At 50.1% G+C, this 20,717-nt stretch overlaps 8 protein-coding genes across 8 annotated transcripts; 5 read left to right on the forward strand and 3 right to left on the reverse strand.

Moving 5' to 3' along the window:
- Positions 1–92: 92 nt before the first annotated feature.
- On the forward strand, positions 93–1,432 carry N7484_002480 (tRNA guanylyltransferase; the record flags this gene model as incomplete). The annotated part of the gene is made up of 8 exons (XM_057112900.1): positions 93–166; positions 217–306; positions 381–512; positions 576–620; positions 692–867; positions 919–1,007; positions 1,060–1,164; positions 1,220–1,432. The coding sequence occupies 8 exons, from the start codon at positions 93–95 to the stop codon at positions 1,430–1,432; spliced, it is 924 nt and encodes a 307-aa protein (XP_056977637.1).
- Positions 1,433–1,563: 131 nt separating this feature from the next.
- N7484_002481 (uncharacterized protein) lies at positions 1,564–2,370 on the reverse strand (the record flags this gene model as incomplete). Its single annotated transcript, XM_057112901.1, has 1 exon — positions 1,564–2,370. The coding sequence occupies one exon, from the start codon at positions 2,368–2,370 to the stop codon at positions 1,564–1,566; it is 807 nt and encodes a 268-aa protein (XP_056977638.1).
- Positions 2,371–5,637: 3,267 nt separating this feature from the next.
- On the forward strand, positions 5,638–6,983 carry N7484_002482 (class I SAM-dependent methyltransferase; the record flags this gene model as incomplete). The annotated part of the gene is made up of 2 exons (XM_057112902.1): positions 5,638–6,038; positions 6,092–6,983. The coding sequence occupies 2 exons, from the start codon at positions 5,638–5,640 to the stop codon at positions 6,981–6,983; spliced, it is 1,293 nt and encodes a 430-aa protein (XP_056977639.1).
- Positions 6,984–7,910: 927 nt separating this feature from the next.
- N7484_002483 (Set1-mediated histone H3-K4 methylation subunit Swd1) lies at positions 7,911–9,592 on the reverse strand (the record flags this gene model as incomplete). The annotated part of the gene is made up of 5 exons (XM_057112903.1): positions 7,911–8,976; positions 9,049–9,189; positions 9,243–9,331; positions 9,403–9,464; positions 9,523–9,592. 5 exons carry the CDS (start codon positions 9,590–9,592, stop codon positions 7,911–7,913), a joined length of 1,428 nt encoding a protein of 475 aa, XP_056977640.1.
- A 763-nt stretch (positions 9,593–10,355) lies between these two features.
- On the reverse strand, positions 10,356–10,583 carry N7484_002484 (uncharacterized protein; the record flags this gene model as incomplete). The annotated part of the gene is made up of 2 exons (XM_057112904.1): positions 10,356–10,389; positions 10,438–10,583. The coding sequence occupies 2 exons, from the start codon at positions 10,581–10,583 to the stop codon at positions 10,356–10,358; spliced, it is 180 nt and encodes a 59-aa protein (XP_056977641.1).
- Positions 10,584–10,909: 326 nt separating this feature from the next.
- N7484_002485 (DNA-directed RNA polymerase II subunit RPB1) lies at positions 10,910–16,368 on the forward strand (the record flags this gene model as incomplete). The annotated part of the gene is made up of 5 exons (XM_057112905.1): positions 10,910–11,038; positions 11,122–11,278; positions 11,342–11,412; positions 11,478–16,294; positions 16,353–16,368. The coding sequence occupies 5 exons, from the start codon at positions 10,910–10,912 to the stop codon at positions 16,366–16,368; spliced, it is 5,190 nt and encodes a 1,729-aa protein (XP_056977642.1).
- Positions 16,369–17,577: 1,209 nt separating this feature from the next.
- On the forward strand, positions 17,578–19,843 carry N7484_002486 (ubiquitin ligase complex subunit HRD3; the record flags this gene model as incomplete). Its single annotated transcript, XM_057112906.1, has 2 exons — positions 17,578–19,381; positions 19,440–19,843. 2 exons carry the CDS (start codon positions 17,578–17,580, stop codon positions 19,841–19,843), a joined length of 2,208 nt encoding a protein of 735 aa, XP_056977643.1.
- An 86-nt stretch (positions 19,844–19,929) lies between these two features.
- Positions 19,930–20,697, forward strand: N7484_002487 (putative DNA repair protein Dds20/Mei5; the record flags this gene model as incomplete). The annotated part of the gene is made up of 2 exons (XM_057112907.1): positions 19,930–20,544; positions 20,602–20,697. 2 exons carry the CDS (start codon positions 19,930–19,932, stop codon positions 20,695–20,697), a joined length of 711 nt encoding a protein of 236 aa, XP_056977644.1.
- Positions 20,698–20,717: the final 20 nt, after the last annotated feature.

Below are 20,717 nucleotides of genomic sequence, written 5' to 3' on the forward strand. Positions count from 1 at the left end.
TCAACTTGCCAGTGTGAGTAGCTGCATAGATAACCTTATATTAGTGGGGGAAGCGGGGCGCGTCAACTGGTGACTCTTATCGCGCGCACAAAATGACTCGTCGATGCGATAAATCTACTCACTCGACACTACTGCGCATTTCACCCACAGATATGGCTAATTCCAAGTACATGATTCGCTCTTTCAACCTAATTTCCTAAATGCTAATTCCGACAGATTCGAGTACGTTAAGGACTTTGAGCAGACCGATCCGTTGCTTCCTAGTACCTGGATCGTGATTCGCATTGACGGAAGAGGATTTCACAAGTAGGTTTCCCTCGACAGCTACAGATTCAATTCTCTGTCTTTTGAAATTGTCCACTTCCATCTGACAGCTTTAGACTTTCGGATCATTATGCTTTCGAAAAACCCAATGATCGCCGCGCGCTTGATCTCATGAATGCGGCTGCCGTCGAGGTCATGAAAGATCTTCCTGATCTATGCATTGCCTATGGTGTCAGTGACGAGTACAGGTATGTGCCATTCAACTATTCCAAACACCAATTGGTTTTTAGCACTCATTGATATGCCCGCAGCTTTGTCTTTCCTCCTACTTGTCAGCTCTTTGAGCGGCGAAACGCGTAAGTAGTGATTCATGCTCTCATGGATTGTCGAGGATATCTCATTGACGAGACACTTTCTTCGTATCCAGCAAACTGGTTACAACCATTGTCTCGACCTTCACAGCGTATTATATCTATTTGTGGCCAACATATTTCCCTTCGACCCCACTAGCACCGCCATACCTCCCATCTTTTGATGGACGAGCGGTCGTTTACCCTAACACACGTATTTTACGAGATTACATGAGTTGGAGGCAGGTCGATTGTAAGTTGCTCTTTATTCTTCTTCGTGGAATAGTTTTGCTGATCAGGGCAGGTCATATCAATAACCTCTACAACACTACATTCTGGACTATGGTTCTGCAAGGCGGTATGTCCAATACTGATGCGGAACAAGAGCTGAAGGTAAGACCCATAAAATTAGCCTCTCGTGGGGTATTTGTTGACTTGCTATCAGGGTACTGTATCTTCAGACAAAAACGAGATCCTTTTCAAGCGGTTTGGGATCAATTACAACAACGAAAGGGAGATGTACAAGAAAGGCAGCGTGCTCTACCGCCAGGTAAGATATCTCTGCTCTTTCTATCAGCCCAAACTCTCTAACAGGTGACATCTAGTATGAGCTCGTGGAGCCCAAGACTACATCCTCAACAGAAGATGAGACTTCGATTCCGGAGGCCAAGCAGTCAAGGTCACAACAGGATAAATTGAAGAAATTGCGTCGCAAAGCCCAGGTGGTTGTTGATCATGTTGACATCATTAAGGATGATTTCTGGGCGAGGCGACCTTGGATTCTGTCTGGCACGCCGGGCAAGTTGCCCCAAAGATGATATGGAGAGATCATACATGACGCCAAAATAATTAGGTTTCTGTTGTATCATCTTCGAACAAAATGGGTATCTTGATCACGAGTAAACGCGTATGCACAGTGTATATATCTCATGTCCAATGCACATCAAGTTCAGGTGCTTTTGGACTTCTTTTCCTTCTTCTTCTTCTTCTCCTTTCTAGACTTCTCTGAGTCTGTTTCTTCGTCACCGTCACTTTCTTTGAACTTTTTGTTGGCCTTCTTCTCCTTCTTGTCCTTGCTCTTCTTATCCTTTGTTTGGCCTGATGATTCGGCGGCGTCTAGGTCCGGCTCTTGTTCTGTCGACATAGGGGTGGGATAGTCTTCCTCGGCAGGCCGTTTCAGCTTCTTCTCTTTCTTCTCCTTATGTCTTGCCCGACGCTCCTGCTTACTCTCCGTCTCCTTTTGCTTCTCCCCCTCGGAAGAATCACTGGAAGCAGAAATGGTCTCAGACTCCTCCTTCACCTTTCGCCGCTTGCGCTTCTCCACTTTCTTTTCTTTCCGGGCAGCTTTCTCCGCCTTCCTCGCCTTACGATCGCCCTCATCCTCGTCATCGCGCTTCCGTTTGGACTTTGAGGATTTCGGCTTCGGTTTGTCGTCATTGAGGGTCCCGGCCAGACCCTCTCCTCGTACGAAGAATCGATATAATTCACTCGTAAGCGCATTCCCTGTCGGTACCGCTGTGGCAGGCTTCTCTTCGCCTACACCCTTCAGCGCATCTTCGAATCCACGCAACCACCATTGGTTCGTCGCGGAGTCTTTGGTCACTTTCTTTCCGACGCCATGATTGTTCTGTTTGCGCGCAACTAGAATAGGGCGTGTGAGACCCAGACCACCGTGCGGTCCGGGGCGGGAGTTTTTATTCAATGGGTTGCCGGGGCCAGACCAGCCGTGGCGTTTGAGGTAGGCCTCAGCGTCCATGAGGAGAGGACTTCGTGGATATGGTGATTTTTTTTGGGAGAGTCTCAGACGCGAAATGTAGAGACAAATGTATTTAATGTAGATGTTCGCTTCTCTCTTAAGAGAACTATTGAGGGGGATTTGGGACCCTTGGCAAGAAAAAAAAAGTCGATGGATAAGGCTGATTAAAAAAATGGTTCCTGGGCGATAAGGCGTGCACAGAGAATGGTCACATGATCTCCTGATCTATGGCACCTGAAGGAACAAAATTGATCCGAACAAAGGACTTTCCTGTCCGACGTCTACAAATAATGGATGCAATATGCGGCAATCCAATTGAATCATAAAGGACTTCTATAGACCACTGTCAGGCGTTCCCACACGACCATATTTCTAAAGGCTGACAGCTCTAATGCATCCCAGATTGATCAGAAAGATGATTGTTCATTCCAATAGGTTTAGCGGTCAGAACTATGAGGCAATCTGTGCACCTGTCTTTTCAAAGTTCAGATGTGAAGGTCTATGTATCAATTTTACCGGTGCCAAATTTTGTTTTGTATCGCCAAGAGTCCAGGAAGATACAACAGGAATCGGAGTAGTTGAAGCCACTTCCGAAGCGTGAGGATGCAAATTGCCTCCCGCTCTGAGATCTAAATCAGTGTATCTGCAGCGTGACATTTAGGCTTCAGCAAATCCGCACTGCAGCCACTGTTGGCAGGTAAGGTTTACTCAAAAACATTGTCGTTTGCCGTTTTGAAACGCATCGTGACCGGGTCGATGGTCTTCGCAATTAAACCAAGGTGGAAATCATTAGAAAGCTTCCTAGGCCGAAGCTTAGGTATGCAAGGCTATATATCTCCAACTGGCAGCCGGAGACTTCAGGGCTGAAGTAATGTTGAAGGACATAGTTTAAGGAAATTTGACATATCATTTCCATTAAGATGAACCTGAATTATGTAATTTACGCTAACGTGACTGGTAAGCGAGTCGGCCACCCTAACACACATAGTAAATGGGATTTTATCGCTTTTAGATTATAAAAAGTTCTCGGAACTATCTCTCTGGTTAGATAGGTTGTAGGATTTTATAACGTTACCATTAAATACACAATGATTTGGTGTTTTGATCTCTCAATATGTATAATTAACTTGACCAGATATGAAGAACATTTATATTTCAGGAATATACTGCAAACGAAAAAGAAAATATCGCGTTATTAGGAGAAATCAGCCGAAGCTCTGGTTGTTGTGATACAAGGCTGTAATTTATCAAATTAACTATGTGTTTTGGGGTGGCCGGCTGGCTTACCGGTTACGTTAGTTGACTAACTATAGACCGAAGCTGTAGAAGGGAAGTTTGTGGCTTCTAGTAACTGTCATCGTATTTTTTACGTCCATAGGAAGTATTAATGTAGGAGCAATCATCTCACCCGATAATTCTTAAAATAGACAGTTCCTAGTAATCCTTACGTAGAAGGCTCCTTTACAGGTACATCATGAACATGCGCTACCGTCATTTTCCTCGGTGTATTCTTGATTTTTGAAGCATGCATTCGAGCTAAAGCGAAGGCCACAGGCATAATTTGCCGTATCAATATCTATTTCGGGGACTCTTGCTACACAGCAGCCGCCAGCCCGAGCCCGGGCTGCGTTTGGCCGCAAAGTCCACAAACTAGGTACGACCCGAACCGATATCCTTGCATGAGATTGCAGAAATTATCCGATACCCGCCGAGCTGATCCCTGGAGACTTAAGAGAAGCATCCAAGTTGAGAGACCCCAAGTGAAAACGGCGCAATTATCTACTACGTTCTACGTCTTTGACCAGCTTCGAAGCTGAATCACCCGGTAGCTTTAGCTTTGTGAAGCGACGTCTCGCCGATCGAAGGGGAGATGAGTGCGGGGCGATCACAATTTGCGTAAGGTATTGATCCTGGTGCTGTGTAAATTCAAGATGATTGTCTACCACCATACTCTGCAGTGACGAGGCAACTGGGGAAATTTTGTGGCTGATAAAGGTAGATCACTTTGAACTCCTTGCGGGTTTGATGATAAAATCACGTATTCTACTAGAGCTCTCCACTCTAAGATATATGGCAGATCGTTAGTGGCTGGGGAAGCGCGGTGTGATGAGCGACCCCATTTTGTGCGAAATTCAGCCGATAGGTCCCAAGGCCAAGCAGATCTTCCCAACGAGAAGAATTTTGGGATAGATCAAGTCTGACATAAGCGGTGGCTTGCCATACAGACGAACCAATCCCTGGCCCGAGTTCCAAGGATCAAGTGCGAGCCCAGATCGACAGAGCAAATCCCGGTCATGCAGCCAACGAAGTGGGGAGCAATTCGCGTTCGCGTGCTGGTAACTCTGCAAGGGAGCTGAAGAGCAGGGAGCGCGTACCGTGGAACAGGAAAAGGCCGGAGCACAAAGGAGGGGGTTTGATCCGATCTATCATAGCTCTAAACCCATGATTGGGGGGGGGAAACCTTGGATTTGGCCCCCAAATTGTATCTCGGTACCATCTTGTGGAGATGGGAAGCGATGAATACGGGGGATTTCCGTAATAAATCCAGTGATGCGTATAGGCTTCGGGGCCAACTCGAGTCAGTACGCGGGACCCAGTACTCTGGACATGGAGTGACAGGGATTGCACGGGACTCGTTCGTCAATGCGGCCTAGCGTAATTGAGCTCCAACCAGTCCCTTGGGTGTCTGGTAATACCCTTTTCTCCAGACGGTCCGCGTTCCCGCCCGTGACTGTGGGTCGAGTCGATCCGAATTACTTACCGTACATATCGTGTACGGGGTATACAGAAAAACAGGAAAACACCCAAACCCGGGAGACTGGATGAACAAGGATCTCTAGTATTACCTGTGACACTAAGCCCCTAAACCTTATAGACTTGGAATTTCTTTGCTACGCCGGAAGCCCTTTTCGTTTTCATTCCTTTCTTTCTCTCTCTCTTTCTCTTTCTCTTCCCCCCCCCCCTCCTCAGTGGTTCCGGCTGCTTTATCCCGCCCCGCTACCCGTGGATCCCAAACCAAAAAAGCTTCAACCTTAGTCTTTGCAATTAGTTTCCTTGGGATGGACTTCTAGTTGTGAAGAGGGTTCCGTTGCCCTAACCCCCAATATTCACTCGTTTTTCCTCCTGGCGACCGGACTTTCCCTCAGCGTTGGCAAACTGCTCACCAACCGGCTTTCTTGGTGGCTGGGTCCATGGTGATTTTGTTCGTCATTCCGCTTGTGCGACCCCCTCCTGAGCCTGTGCCCGCGCGAAACCTACCCATCCACAATGCCTCTCGACGACGACCGTATACGGCATTTGCCGATCGACGACCGTATACGCCATCTACCCATCGACGATAACCGTCTACGCCATCTCCCCCCAATGGCTTCGTCACCACCCCCTCCGAAGCGATACAAGTCGGAGTCCACGCCTGCCAGTGATGCCGGTCGCTCCAGGTATTATCACTCCCAGTCCGTTTCCACGAGCGAGCGGGCCTCCTCGCGACAAACGTCCACCGCCATGGACATTTATGTCATTACTGATCGCGATCCATCGGAGAGGGACCGCGACCGCGACAAGGATCTTCGCGTCGGTCGTTTCACCAGCAATGGCTCGGTCGCATCCCGCTCCTCTCTCATATCACAAGCCTCGCGCCCGTCACCACCCATCATCATCAACAATCGCAAGTATGTGTTCATGAGACATCGGGGGTGGAACCCAAATCACTGACCATGTCTAGGATTCCCGAGAAATACCCCCCTGTAGAAGAGAATGGTCGCCTGTACCATGGTTATCACAAGGGCATGTACTTTCTCCCGTGTGACGAGGAGGAACAGGACCGATTAGATATCTTCCACAAAGTGCTGACGGTCGCTCGCGCTTCGGATGGGTTGATTTATGCGCCGCATCCGCCTAACTCGCGCATTCTGGATCTGGGTTGTGGGACGGGCATCTGGTGTATTGAGGTTGCCAACAAATACCCAGATTCTTTCGTAGTCGGAACCGATTTGGCCCCCATTCAACCGACCAATCGGCCCAAAAACTGCGACTTCCACGCTCCATTCGACTTTGAAGGCCCCTGGGCGATGGGTGAAGACTCCTGGGATCTAATCCACATGCAGATGGGATGCGGGAGCGTGCAAAGCTGGGAATCCCTGTACCGGCGTATATTTGACCATCTTCGTCCGGGGGCCTGGTTTGAACAAGTGGAAATCGACTTTGAGCCTCGCTGCGACGACCGTTCGATGAACGGCCTAGCCTTGCGCCACTGGTACAACGCCCTCAAAGGTGCCACCGAACACCGGAATCGACCGATCGCACACAGCTCACGCGAGACCATTCGCAACTTGCAGGACGCGGGCTTTACGGAAGTGGATCACCAGATTGTCGGTTTGCCGCTGAACCCCTGGCACAAGGACGAGCACGAACGCAAGGTAGCTCGGTGGTACAACCTAGCCATGTCCGAGAGCATTGAGGCCCTTGGCTTGGCCACTTTCTCCCGGGCTTGGGAATGGCCAGTCGACAAGATTCAGCGGATAGCGACCGATGTCAAATCAGAAGCGTTCAACAAGGATATCCACTGTTACAACATTTTACATATATACCAGGCGCGCAAGCCGCTTGCCAATTAGCCTTGTGATCGGTGCCCTGGAGGTACCTTGAACTTGAAGCGTTTTCGCGTTGTTCCCCCCCTTCCAACGGGGTCGGACTCATCGGAGTTGAACTAAGTTATGAGCAAAAGTCTCTTTGTCCTTTTTTCACGGAGTGTCACAAATTCGGCAACAGTTGAAACTTATTAAAGCCTCACCGATAACAGTGAAATCCGATCGGATCCGATATCCCATTTTATAACGATTAAATTTCCCTGATACGCCCAGCGTCTGGCCCGAACCAACGGTCAAAGAGCCGACGATTATGACCAACAATCTCTTCATTTCGATCTTCTATCAACGAAAATCAGCCACAATCATGGCAATCAAGTTCCGTGGAGATTATGTCCCCACGTTCCTCACCTCTGATTCCACAACCCTTGATGGAGTCGAGCAGGACAAAAGATAAAAGAGATTATATCATGACTTGCTTTCTACATGCTGCCTTTAGCATCTTCGTGGCGTTTGGATTTTTCTTTGCTCCGGCTTGTGGTATATACCCAGGTGTCTCACCTTAGCTTCTGTGGTTGAGTTTGCTAGCCAGACAACTTTTTGAACCTTCAATTGGGACTTTGTTTTGATACCTTCATGTAGCTCTTACTTTCAGTGGCATATATAAAACCTTTCAGATTTTGAATCTGTGACTTCCTATCGACTTTATGTCATTAGATTAGATATTGCTGATGCATGGAGGTATTGTCGTGTATATGTCATTCATCGGGTATTGATACCATATATTCGTGTAGATGCTGCTATGGTGCTGGTTTTCAGGAAAATGGCTTCTGTGTCCGAGTACGTCACCTGAGATGCTACCAGTACACTAAGTAATATTTGACACCGCTAACGCCAAGATGAACCTTTCAAAACTCCTTATATGCACATTAGATATTCATCAAAAAAGAGCCACTTTCAGCGCCGTCGCTTCCGAGTTGCTCCTCGGGAGACACCATTAGCTGTAGAGTCCTTTTCCATATCCGCATCGGTTGCTTCCCGGCTAGCACCTGGGGTACGACGACGCATGGTGCCAGGGCCAACAGCAATGATATCTTCGCCGCTGTCGCTGTCCGAGATGTCCAGAAGAACAGGGACACGAAAGGCACTCGCTAGATCTGCGTCGGTCATATCTTTGGCTGGGTCAGCGGTGACAGCATCAGGCTCTTCATCTTCCAGGTCCAGCCGGCGTTGATGCACCTGTTCAGCTGGGTGGATGTCGAATTCATCCTCGCGCTCCACGTACTCGACGTTCTCTTCGACTTCGCCGAAATCGGGCGCCAGAGCGGACCATTTCTGAGGGCTGATAATGGACCACGTGTAGATGCATCCGGTTTCCAGGCTGCAGCCTACGATCATCGGTCGGGTAGGGTGCCATTCCACTACGCCGAGTTCCTGGGGACTTTCGAGGATCTTGTCGAGGGATCCATGGCGCCGTTCCCAGATATAGATGTCTGAGTTCATGTAGGTCGACGCGCAGACAAATTCACCGGTTGAGGAGAATGTGACGTGGTTCCAGCTCAGACGATTGACGACATCCTGGAACTTGTGTTCGACATTGAGTTTGATGTTGGATTCTTCGAGCTCGGTGCCGAGTTGGGAGAGGTCGGGCATTAGGACTGTGCGGATAATACGGTCCGAGCTGTTGAGCAGTAGGTCTCGTCCGTTACGGGCAAGACGGAGGAGAATCACAACGCCATTGCAGGGGCGCATGGAGTGGATTGTCCTGCAGGTTTCGGTTGTGATAATGTTGATCCATCCTTTCGATGTGCCGGAGATGATGTGGTTTCCAAATGCCGAGAAGATAGTGACACAGGTTGATTGTTTGGCATCTTGGGCGGCCCGCTTAGCTGCTGCCACTGGATCTAATTCTTCTGTATCAGGTCGGAAGGGGGCGGTGGGTAGGATACGCTTGACTGGTGTTCTTTTGGAGATGTCGACCAGGACGGGTTGGTCTTCAAAGAGTGAAGCCACAAATAGGAGACTAAGAGGCAATGAAGGAAAGGTTAATCATTTGAAGATGGAAACGGTAGGAAGGGGACAAGGTGAGCTGTACTGGTTAAATGGGTGCAGCTCCGCAATGTACACTGGTGCTTCAAATCGGACGGTGTGTATGCGTGAGCCATCCTCTAGGTCCCACAATATACACTTCCAATCCTGAGACGAAGTAAGAAGGTAGCGACCACATCGCGACCAGCTAATCGAGCCATTAGATACATGTACTTATGATGTGGGGGAGGTGGTAAATACCTAAGAGATTGGATCTGGCGAGTGTGGCCTTGGAGTTTGCGCGCGACACCATTGGTCTCAATGTCAAATATCACCACGGTGCCATCAACCTATCATATCACCGTCAACTTCTGTCACCAATTTGAATTGCGGTTTGTGATTGCGTGTAAGGTGTACGAACTCGACCGGATGCTAGATAGTCGCCAGTGTGGTTGAAACGAAGGCAGGTTGCATGACCGCTGCCTGGACATGGTTAGTTCCACCATCGATAGGGTGGGGAGGGTCCAGAGGTATTGCTTACTTAGTTTCTCGGTCAGAGTGTCGGGGTATTCCTGGGCCAGGACAAACGGGTCAACGAGTGAGAGGTTCATTGCGGCAGAGACGTGGACGCGATATTCTCAGAAGTGATTCCCAGCCTGGGAGAACGGCCAGAAGCTTGAGCAAGCATTCAGCACCGAAACCTTAGAATTGGGCAATGAGATCTCGTGACTTTCCACAACAATGCAATGAACGGAAACAACGACTGCGATAAGGTTGTCATCTTAGATCTGCCACTCCGGAGGATTTCTTGAAGGCGGTGAATATCACTACCTACAATGATCATGATGCATGGCCAATCAGAGAGAGCTTTTCGAATTCTTGTTAAATATTGATTCCAAAATCATAGGCCTTGTGAAGTTCTGATATTTGAATTTTGGTTTCGCTGTCCAACTATCATTGATCTTACTAGGCAAAAATCCCAGCATGGCTCCAGCTACATCAACATATATGTACATCTACCTGGTGAGCTTAGGCTTAGGAATGGTTAATGATGTATGTCTAGGTAGGGTTAATACAGTCTAGGTGAGCCAAATCACTTTATTATAGTATGAATGTGCAAATTCCACGTGCCAGGTTTCAGAGTGATCAATTTCCCAATCCAGAGTTAGCAGCAACATCGAACAGAAGAAGCATCTAGACAGGCCAGACTCTATATATTCGGCTCACAGATAGAATAGTGAAGGCCGATTCGTGGGAAAAGCTTAAATTTGCAGTTTGATGTTTTGACTATTAAAATTTCTGCGAGCTTTTCTTCACACCGGGCAAAGCTGGATCCTCAAACCATTCACCAATGCAAAGATTCAGTGAAAGATGTTAAAAGATGGATTCGTGGATGGGAACAGTGAATCTGTACAATTCTGCCCCGTTCTGTTTGTACTCACCGCTTACCACTTACAGTAATCGACCGGCGCCGGTCGCGCTAGTGAGTCCAGGGAAAACTCGAGCCCCATCAGCGGGTGAGGCAACCTTCACCATCTCCCTTTCAACCTTCCCCGACACGCCCGCCATCACCTCCCCATCCAAGAATATCGCGTTCCCCATCGCGATATATCTTCAAGAGTCCACCGATACGCGACCACTAGCGGCATCCCTCCATTTTCCCTCCTTTTTCGGGCTTCGTGACTCCGGGGACTCCAGGTCGCCGGCGCCCTCGTGGCAAGGGCTGCCAAAGGCCTCAGCCGGCCAGCTATTCTCAACCCCACCCTCATTTCATCGTCGCTTCGTGTGATTTTGACTCTCGGCCATCGGTCCAGTCGGTCTCTTCAGCTTTTGCGCGTTAACGATCCCCAGATCCTTCGTTATCTCACCTCCGCGCTCGACCCGTCGATTCCGATTACCTTCACTTTTTACATCCTACCATCGCAATCATGTCTAACGTCTTTTTCCCCTTCTCTAAGGCGCCTCTGCGCACGGTGAAGGAGATTCAATTTGGTCTCTTTTCGCCCGAGGACATCAAGCGGATGAGTGTTGTGCACGTTGAATACCCAGAGACAATGGTATGGCAACACAGTATTCCCTTAACTGTTACCGCAAGCTTCATCTAGAATCGAACCAAGTCACTAACGCCCGAACCCAACAGGACGAACAACGGCAGCGCCCTCGGACCAAAGGTGTGAATGACCCGCGCTTGGGCACGATCGATCGCCAGTACAACTGCGAGACTTGCGAAGAGGGCCCAAAAGAGTGTCCCGGTCACTTTGGTCACATCGAGCTCGCATCTCCAGTGTTTCACATTGGTAGGTTTTGCAAATATTGAGCCGGAGACAGCACGCGGACGCTGATTTTTCTTTTTCACTCAGGTTTCTTGACCAAAATTAAGAAGCTTTTGGAGACTGTTTGCCACAACTGTGGAAAGATAAAAGCTAATACGGTTAGTCATCCCTTTTGGGATGGCAAATCTTACATGGCATATTTTTTTACTAACAATGAGACCAGTCCGATTCTAAATTTTTGGAAGCTCTTCGTATGCGAGACCCGAAACGGCGCTTCGACCATATCTGGCGACTTTCGAAGGACGTTTTGATCTGTGAGGCTGATCCATCACCCGACGATGATGAGTACCAAAAAGAGGGCCAGAAGAAACACCTCCACGGTGGTTGTGGCAACGCCCAGCCTACCGTTCGAAAGGAGGGAATCACTCTTGTCGGCACATGGAAACCCAGCAAGAGCATGATGGAGGATGAGATGGCACAGCCGGAGAAGAAGGTGATCACTCCGGGCATGGCTTTGAACATCTTCCGGAACATCTCTCACGAAGAGGTGCGCATTATGGGTCTCAGCAACGATTACGCTCGCCCTGAATGGATGATTCTTACCGTTCTTCCCGTCCCACCCCCAACTGTCCGTCCCAGTGTTATGATGGGCGCTACCAGTGGTTCTCGTGGTGAGGATGATTTGACCTACAAGCTGGCTGAAATTGTTCGCGCGAACCAGAATGTCCAGCGCTGTGAACAAGAGGGCGCACCGGAACACGTTATCCGTGAATTCGAGTCCCTACTGCAGTACCATATCGCTACATATATGGATAACGACATTGCTGGTCAACCAAAGGCTATGCAAAAGGGAAACCGACCTGTCAAGGCTTTGCGCAGTCGTCTAAAGGGTAAGGAAGGTCGTCTACGTCAGAACTTGATGGGTAAGCGTGTCGACTTCTCGGCCCGTACTGTCATTACTGGTGATCCGAACTTGTCTCTCGAGGAAGTTGGTGTGCCAATTTCGACTGCGAAGATCCTGACCTATCCGGAGGTCGTGACTCCCTACAACATTGAGAAGTTGCAGGCATTGGTCTCAAATGGACCTAACATACACCCCGGCGCGCGGTACATTGTTCGAGACAATGGTGAGCGAATTGATCTTCGTCACGCCAAGCGTGCTGGTGCCCAGCAACTGCTTTACGGCTGGAAGGTCGAGCGCCACCTAGACAACGGCGATGTTATTCTGTTCAACCGTCAGCCCTCGCTCCATAAGGAGTCTATGATGGGTCACCGCGTTCGCGTCATGCCGTTCTCAACTTTCCGAATGAACCTGTCTGTCACATCTCCCTACAACGCCGATTTCGATGGTGACGAGATGAACTTGCACGTTCCCCAAAGTGAAGAGGCCCGCGCTGAGCTGTCAGAACTGGCCCTCGTTCCGAAGAACATTGTGTCCCCTCAGCGCAATGGTCCTCTCATGGGTATTGTCCAGGACAGTCTCTGCGGTATTTACAAGCTTTGCCGTCGTGACATCTTCCTTTCCAAGGATCAGGTCATGAACATCATGCTCTGGGTTCCTGAATGGGATGGTGTCATTCCTCCTCCCGCAATCCTCAAGCCCCGTCCGCGTTGGACTGGAAAGCAGATGATCAGTATGGCCTTCCCCTCTGGACTTAACCTTCTGCGTATCGACAAGGACAGCCAGCCACTCTCCGAGAAATTTAGTCCTCTTAATGACGGTGGTCTGCTGATCCATGGCGGACAGCTGCTGTATGGTATGCTCTCGAAGAAGACCGTTGGTGCAAGTGGCGGTGGTGTTATTCATACCATTTTCAATGAGTATGGGCCCGACCAGGCTGTTCACTTCTTCAACGGTGCCCAGAGAATTGTCAACTACTGGCTTCTTCACCATGGTTTCAGTATCGGTATCGGTGATACGATTCCTGATCGTCGCACCATTGAGAAGATTGAGGCAGCCGTCCGTGAGCGTAAGAATGAGGTCGAGCAAATTACTGCTAGTGCTACAGAGAACACTCTGGAGGCGTTGCCTGGTATGAACGTTCGTGAGACCTTTGAGAGCAAGGTTTCTCGTGCTCTCAACAACGCCCGTGATGAAGCTGGTGCTGCTACCGAGCAGAGTCTGAAGGATTTGAATAACGCGATTCAGATGGCTCGTTCCGGCTCCAAGGGTTCCACCATTAACATCTCCCAGATGACGGCCGTTGTGGGACAGCAGTCCGTGGAAGGCAAACGTATTCCCTTTGGTTTCAAGTACCGCACCTTGCCCCACTTTACCAAGGATGACTATTCCCCCGAATCCCGTGGTTTCGTTGAGAACTCATACCTGCGTGGTCTGACCCCCACTGAATTCTTTTTCCACGCCATGGCAGGTCGTGAAGGTTTGATCGATACTGCGGTCAAGACTGCTGAAACCGGTTACATTCAACGTAAGCTGGTCAAGGCTTTGGAGGAGGTCATGGTCAAGTATGATGGAACTGTGCGCAATTCCCTTGGCGATATTATTCAATTTATTTACGGAGAGGATGGACTGGATGGCGCACATATTGAGAACCAGCGAGTTGATACCATCCGATGCTCTGATGAGAAGCTGCGGGATCGCTTCCGTGTCGATGTTATGGACCCTGAGCGAACTCTTGGCCCTGACGTGCTGGAGCAAGCCAATGAAATTGCGGGTGATATGGAGGTTCAGAAGTACCTCGATGAAGAATGGGAGGCAATTTTGAAGGATCGCGCCTTCCTTCGTACTGTCTGCAAAGAAGACGAAGAAATGATGCAGCTTCCTATCAACATTCAAAGAATTCTCGAGATGGCTAGAACTACCTTCCGCATCCGCGAGGGTACCATTAGTGATCTGCACCCTGCTGAAGTTATCCCTCAAGTCCAAGCCCTTTTGGACCGACTTCTCATTGTCCGTGGTGATGATCCGATATCGCGTGAGGCTCAGGATAACGCGACTTTGCTTTTCAAGGCTCAGTTGCGCAGCCGTCTCGCTTTCCGACGTCTTGTCACTGATTACTCTCTTAACAAACTGGCTTTCCAGCACGTTATTGGAGCCATTGAGAGCCGCTTCGCCCGCGCGGCGGCCAACCCCGGCGAAATGGTTGGTGTTCTTGCAGCTCAGTCTATTGGTGAGCCTGCCACTCAAATGACACTGAATACCTTCCATTTTGCTGGTGTTTCATCCAAGAACGTGACACTAGGTGTTCCTCGTTTGAAGGAAATTTTGAACGTGGCTACCAACATCAAGACGCCGTCTATGACTGTGTACCAAGAACCTCACCAGACCTTCAATAAGGAGGGTGCTAAGCAGTTACGAAGTGTTGTCGAGCACACCAGCTTGCGATCCGTCACCGAGGCAACCGAGATTTACTATGATCCTGAGATCCAGTCTACTGTCATCGAGAACGATCGGGACATGGTGGAGTCCTACTTCATCATTCCAGAGGATGTTGGTGAGGACCCGGCTCACCAGTCTAAGTGGCTTCTTCGCATTATCCTCAGTCGGCCCAAACTACTCGACAAAGGACTTACGGTGCAGGAAGTCGCCTCCAAGATCAAGCAGGCATACCCTCGTGATATCGCTGTCATTTTCAGTGATAACAACGCCGATGAGCAAGTGATTCGTATTCGTCAAATCCAGGATCACAAGGATGACGAAGATGATGATGTTGAGTACGATGTAACCTTGAAGAAGCTCGAGCAGCATCTTCTTGATACACTGACTCTCCGTGGTGTTCCTGGTGTGGAACGTGCATTCATCAACGAGAAGGGTATTGTTCGTATCCTTGAGGATGGCACTTTGTTCACAAGCAAGTCGGATCCCCTCTGCAAGGAATGGGTTCTCGAGACCAGTGGCTCCGCACTCGCTCCAGTTCTTGCGATTCCTGGCGTGGATGCTACGCGTACATACTCTAATCAGTTCATCGAGATTTTCGAAGTCTTCGGTATTGAGGCTGCGCGTACTGCTGTGCTCCGTGAGTTGACCCAGGTGCTAGCCTTCGACGGTTCCTATGTCAACCACCGTCACTTGGCTCTCCTGGTTGATGTCATGACCGTGCGAGGTTACCTGACCCCTGTCACTCGTCACGGTATTAACCGTGCTGACAACGGTGCGCTGATGCGCTGCTCGTTCGAGGAGACCGTTGAGATTCTTCTGGAGGCTGCCGCTTTCGGAGAGCTTGATGACTGCCGTGGTGTGTCAGAGAACCTGATTCTTGGACAGATGGCCCCCGCTGGCACGGGCGAGTTTGACGTTTACCTCGATCAAAACCTGCTGAACACGGTTGTGTCAAACCAACCTCGCTTCGTCGGTGCCAAGGATCCTATTATCAACGACGGTGCTGCCACTCAGTACGACACTGGGTCCCCCATGGCCAGCTCTCCGTACTTGGTAGATGGCGACCCAGATTCGGCCTTCTCGCCTATCCGCCAGCCTGGTGCGGAAACTCCTGGCGGATTTACCCAGTACAAGTCTGATTATGGCATTGGTGGGTTCAGTCCTGGCGCTCGCAGTCCTGGTGCCTACTCCCCCAGTAGCCCCTTCAATACCAGTCCGACTTCTCCTGGATACTCCCCGACATCAAGTTATTCTCCCACGTCGCCTGGTATGAGTATGTCGATGACTTCTCCTGGTTTCTCACCCGCCACGAGCCCGTCGTTTGCCCCGACATCTCCGGCCTACTCGCCGACGTCGCCGGCTTATGGCCAAGCGTCCCCTACGTCGCCTTCATACTCGCCGACTTCTCCCGGGTTCTCGCCTACATCTCCCAATTATAGCCCCACGTCTCCCAGCTTCAGTCCGGCCTCGCCGGCCTTTAGCCCGACGTCTCCAAGCTATAGCCCTACCAGCCCTGCGCTCGGTGGCGGCCGGCACCTATCCCCTACATCTCCCACATCTCCCAAGTACACACCCACGTCCCCTGGCTGGTCTCCTACGAGCCCCCAGTCATATTCGCCGACCTCTCCTAACTTCGCTGGATCATCGACGTCGCCTACTTCCCCTGGCTACAGCCCAACCTCCCCGGCTTACAGCCCAACGTAAGTTTTCTCCTCAACCATTCGCTACAATGAATACCTTGGCTAACACTGCGATCAGGTCTCCGCGTCAGTGAAGTTTGGACAGATACGCCTTACTCAATCGGGGTTCGTGCTGTACTATTGTACCAACAACCAATTCAGATAAACCACAAAAAGAATCATCTCGCATCCGACATTGTGGGAAAGAATAGTCATTTTTTATTTTTCACGATCTGGGGGCTTCCCACCCTTTCACCTGTATCTGTTTTCTTAGCAACGTTCGAAGCCATTAGGCTATTCATCATTTCTTCTTTTTTTTTTACCTCTTTTTTGCTCCTTGAAGATGCCCTAGTTTCAGCAGTCAGTCCATTTTGTTATTTTATCAAGATTGTGAATGGCTTCTGCTACCCCTACGACCTTGGTGGATGGCTCTGAATGGATCCTTATGAAGGCTCAGGTCGTGCTTTGGGATGGATGCTTTCCTAGATCCATCTTCAGCGGCGACTTCGGAGCTTCCGTCTGGTGTATCAGGACTACATAAACGTTTATTTTCTCTCTTTTACTTGCATGAAGAGCGTACTCGGGCTTTTGTGTTTGATTTGATCGTTTCCCCTGCTGTACACAGAACCTCAGGGAGTTGAATAAAATAAAAGAATTTAATGAGTGCTCTTCACTTTGGTTGTAATACTGTTGTGATACTACGTACTTGGTTGACTACAGTAGTTGATGGAGATAAGCGCTGATTCGCCATCGGTAAAACCAAGCTCCGTCAAGCCAAGTGGCCCGTTGGAACTACATCACCGCTCCTGTTTTACGCAAAAAGTCGCAATGCGACTCTTTTCCCTAATATCTCATACATCTCTAGCATCATGAGGACCTCATTTGCTAGTGTATTCCCGACCTTGCGTAAGCTCTCTTTCCGAAGTAGTGTCCCCTGGGACGTGCTGACCTCTTCCCAGTGCTACTACACGCATGCACAGCAGGGTCAACTCAAGCGCCTTTAGCAGATGCTCCATCGAGCCAGGCCGCTGGCAACATTGATCACCCAGAATACCTATTTGCGCCCGGGGAGACAGAATTTCGCGCTATCAGTCGTGAGTACATGGGTAGCCCGGATCTTATCGCGTGAGGAGGTTCAACCTACCCAAACGTACTAATGTGGCTTTCTACTATTTACAGCAAGAGTTCAGCATGCCTGGGATACTCTCCGAGCCATAAAGCCCGCTACTTCCCCCACCGATAAGCCTAGCGGCTTGCTCGGATACACCTTACACTATGGCCGCGAAGCCTTCCGGATACTGTTCATGAATGGACCCGCCGCGGGCAAAACCGATCGGAAAACCATCTCGACCGTCACACGAGCCGTGGAGGAACTGAAGGCGGCAGCGGATGAAGATGAGGACCCAGACGCGATCTTTCTTCTCGCGGAGATGAACTTCTATGGCAATTTCACTCATCCCCGCAACTTCAGCGAGGCATTCCTATGGTACAATGACTTGGCGTGGCTTGATGGCAACAGTACGGCCCAGTCCATGGTTGGATTTATGTATGCGACAGGGATCGGTAACGCCGTTGAGCGTGATCAAGCGAAGGCGTTGATGTACCACGAATTCGCTGCGGAGGGAGGAAACACACAATCAGAGATGACGCTGGCATATCGCTATCACACCGGGATTGGAACACCCAAAGATTGCGAGCATGCTGTCGCTTATTATAAGAGAGTGGCCGATAAGGCGATGGACTATTTTCGGTCTGGCCCACCGGGTGGCCACGCCATGGTCAGGGAATCCTATCGCTGGGCAGATGAGGAGGGAGGCGTCTACGGCGAGGGGGCTAGTGTGTCAAGCTCTGGCCCCAACGCGAAGGACCATAATAAAGCTACTCAAGAGTCCAGCGTTGAGGATGTCCTGGAGTTCCTGGATCTTATGTCCCGCAAGGGCCAGCTGTCGGCTACTTTCTCCCTAGGAAAGATGAATTATGAGGGTGCTCGCGGCTTGCCTCGTAATTTCTATAAAGCCATGAAGTATTTCAGGCTCATCACTGCCAAATACTGGAAAAAGGATGGCACCATCATGCAGAACCCCCCTGCTGGACTCGACAAGGTAGCTGCGAAAGCAGCAGGACATATTGGTCTGATGTTCCTTCGTGGGGAAGGTGTGAAGCAGGATTTCTCCCATGCGCTGTTCTGGTTTAAGCGCGGCTTGGCAAATGGCGATGATCTTTGCCAGCATCATATGGGCTTGATGTATCTCCATGGTTACGGTGTTCCCAAGGATGCCTGGAAGGCCTCCAATTATTTCAAGTCAGCAGCCGAGCAGGATAACCCGGCCGCTGAAACAAGACTGGGTGCGTTGTTCTTGGATCAAGGCGACGTGGCTACTGCGGCTCGTTACTTTGATATTGCCGCTCGACACGGGTGGATGGAGGCCTACTACTACCTCGCTGAGATGGCCAACTTTGGTGTTGGCAGGCAGAGACACTGCGGTGTAGCTGCGGCGTATTACAAGATGGTGTCTGAGAAAGCAGAGGCGATGCACTCAGCAATTGCTGAGTCTAATGCGGCCTACGAGGCTGGCGACAAGGAGAGCGCTCTTGTCCCTACAATGATGGCCGCTGAGCAGGGATATGAGAATGCCCAGGCTAATGTAGCCTACTTGCTTGACGAGCAGCGATCCTTGGTTCCCTTGGGTGGCATTTTCCCTTGGCTTCGCCAGGCCCGTTCCTCCTTACTGCATAATACCGCACTCGCATTGATTTACTGGACCCGATCCGCCAAACAAGCGAATGTCGACTCCTTGATCAAAATGGGAGATTACTACCTTGCTGGCACCGGTGCAGTCTCGGATGCCGAGAAGGCGTCCACCTGCTATCATAATGCTGCAGAGGCCCACCACAGCGCCCAGGCTTACTGGAATCTGGGATGGATGCATGAGAATGGGGTTGCTGTGGCACAAGATTTCCATATGGCCAAACGATATTATGATCTGGCGCTAGAGACCAACAAAGAAGCCTACCTGCCTGTGAAGCTTAGTCTGCTGAAGCTGCGGGCTCGAGGCTACTGGAACCGCATTACAAACGGCGACATTAATCCCATCCGCGATGATGAAGGTGGGCATATATTGATGCAATTGATCCATTGATATTTATTTTCTAACATTATAATTAGAAGCCAAACCCCGCCGCAACTTTAGAGAGTGGCTCTCTGCATTTATTGAAAATGACGAAGCTGCCTACTACCAAGAGCTCTATGAAGCCCATGCAGAGGATGAAGACTTTATGCGAACGCGTGGTCTGGAATCGGACCACGAGGACGGCTACTACGACGACCTCGAGTTTGACATTGATGAAGGTATGCTTGAGGGTCTGCTCATTGTTGGATTGGCAGCAACGCTTCTCGTGTTGGTCTATATCCGACAGCAGCAACAAAGGAACCGGCAGAACCAGAATGCTGCGAACTTGGCAAATGCAAATGCGAATGCAAATGCGAACGCAGGCAATGACCGGGGTCTTTTCCCGCAACCTGGTGATCCTGAATTTGGGCAGTGGGTGGCTGGGGGTGTGGGCCATTGATGTATACAAAATCTCTAGATACTTCTTATCGATAAGCAAGCACCCTATCACTTGGACTTTGCATCTTCCTGTAGTCATCATCCACCATGGATCACAATTCCCGTAAGCGTCGTCGTCTTGACGCTGCTGCTACACTCTCAAAGCCATTCAAGTCTCCACTGCGCAGACCCCTCTCCACAGAGTTCAATTCGCCAACTTTGACGTCAGGCTCAACCACTCAGCATGCAACTCAACCAGCCTCTCCAGTCCAGACCAAACAAAACCAAGAGAAAGCTGCAACTACACCGAAGTTCTCACCAGTTGTCCGCCGTCAGATTCCAGGATTCATCGGCCCGACTACGCCAACGCGATCCGCCGACCCAGAACTCTTAGACTTACAGAAACAGCAAGTCTCTCTCCAATCACGAATGTCCGCTCTACGCAAGGACCGAGACACGGTCCACCAAGCGCTCCGAATTGAATCGACCAGCAAAGACACAGAGCTTGAAGCCTTGATCCTCAAATGGCGTCGTGCGGGTCAGGACGCTGCCGACGATGTATATGCTAACGCTCAAGAACGTGTGACCAGGATGGGTGGGATGGCAGCCTGGATGGAGCGCAGCAGACGTGATGCCGTGCGATGGGACAACGAGGAACCACAGGCGCATGAGTCGGACCGGAAGAGTAATTCAAGCCACCAAGAAAAGGAGATGCCGGACGTGGTTAGTTTGGTCAGAGGTTGATTTCTGGTGTATGTTGGGAGCTGACTAGGTCGATAGGAATTCACGATGGGATTTATGCTCAAGACCCTCAACATCGAGCCTAAGACGATCGGGTACGACCCCGCGACGGGCAAATGGATCCGGGAGGTTTAGTTGGAACCCCTGAATGTGAG

Source organism: Penicillium longicatenatum (assembly GCF_028827895.1).
Source record: "Penicillium longicatenatum strain IBT 33135 chromosome Unknown contig_1_segment0_segment0, whole genome shotgun sequence".
NCBI lineage: Eukaryota > Fungi > Ascomycota > Eurotiomycetes > Eurotiales > Aspergillaceae > Penicillium > Penicillium longicatenatum.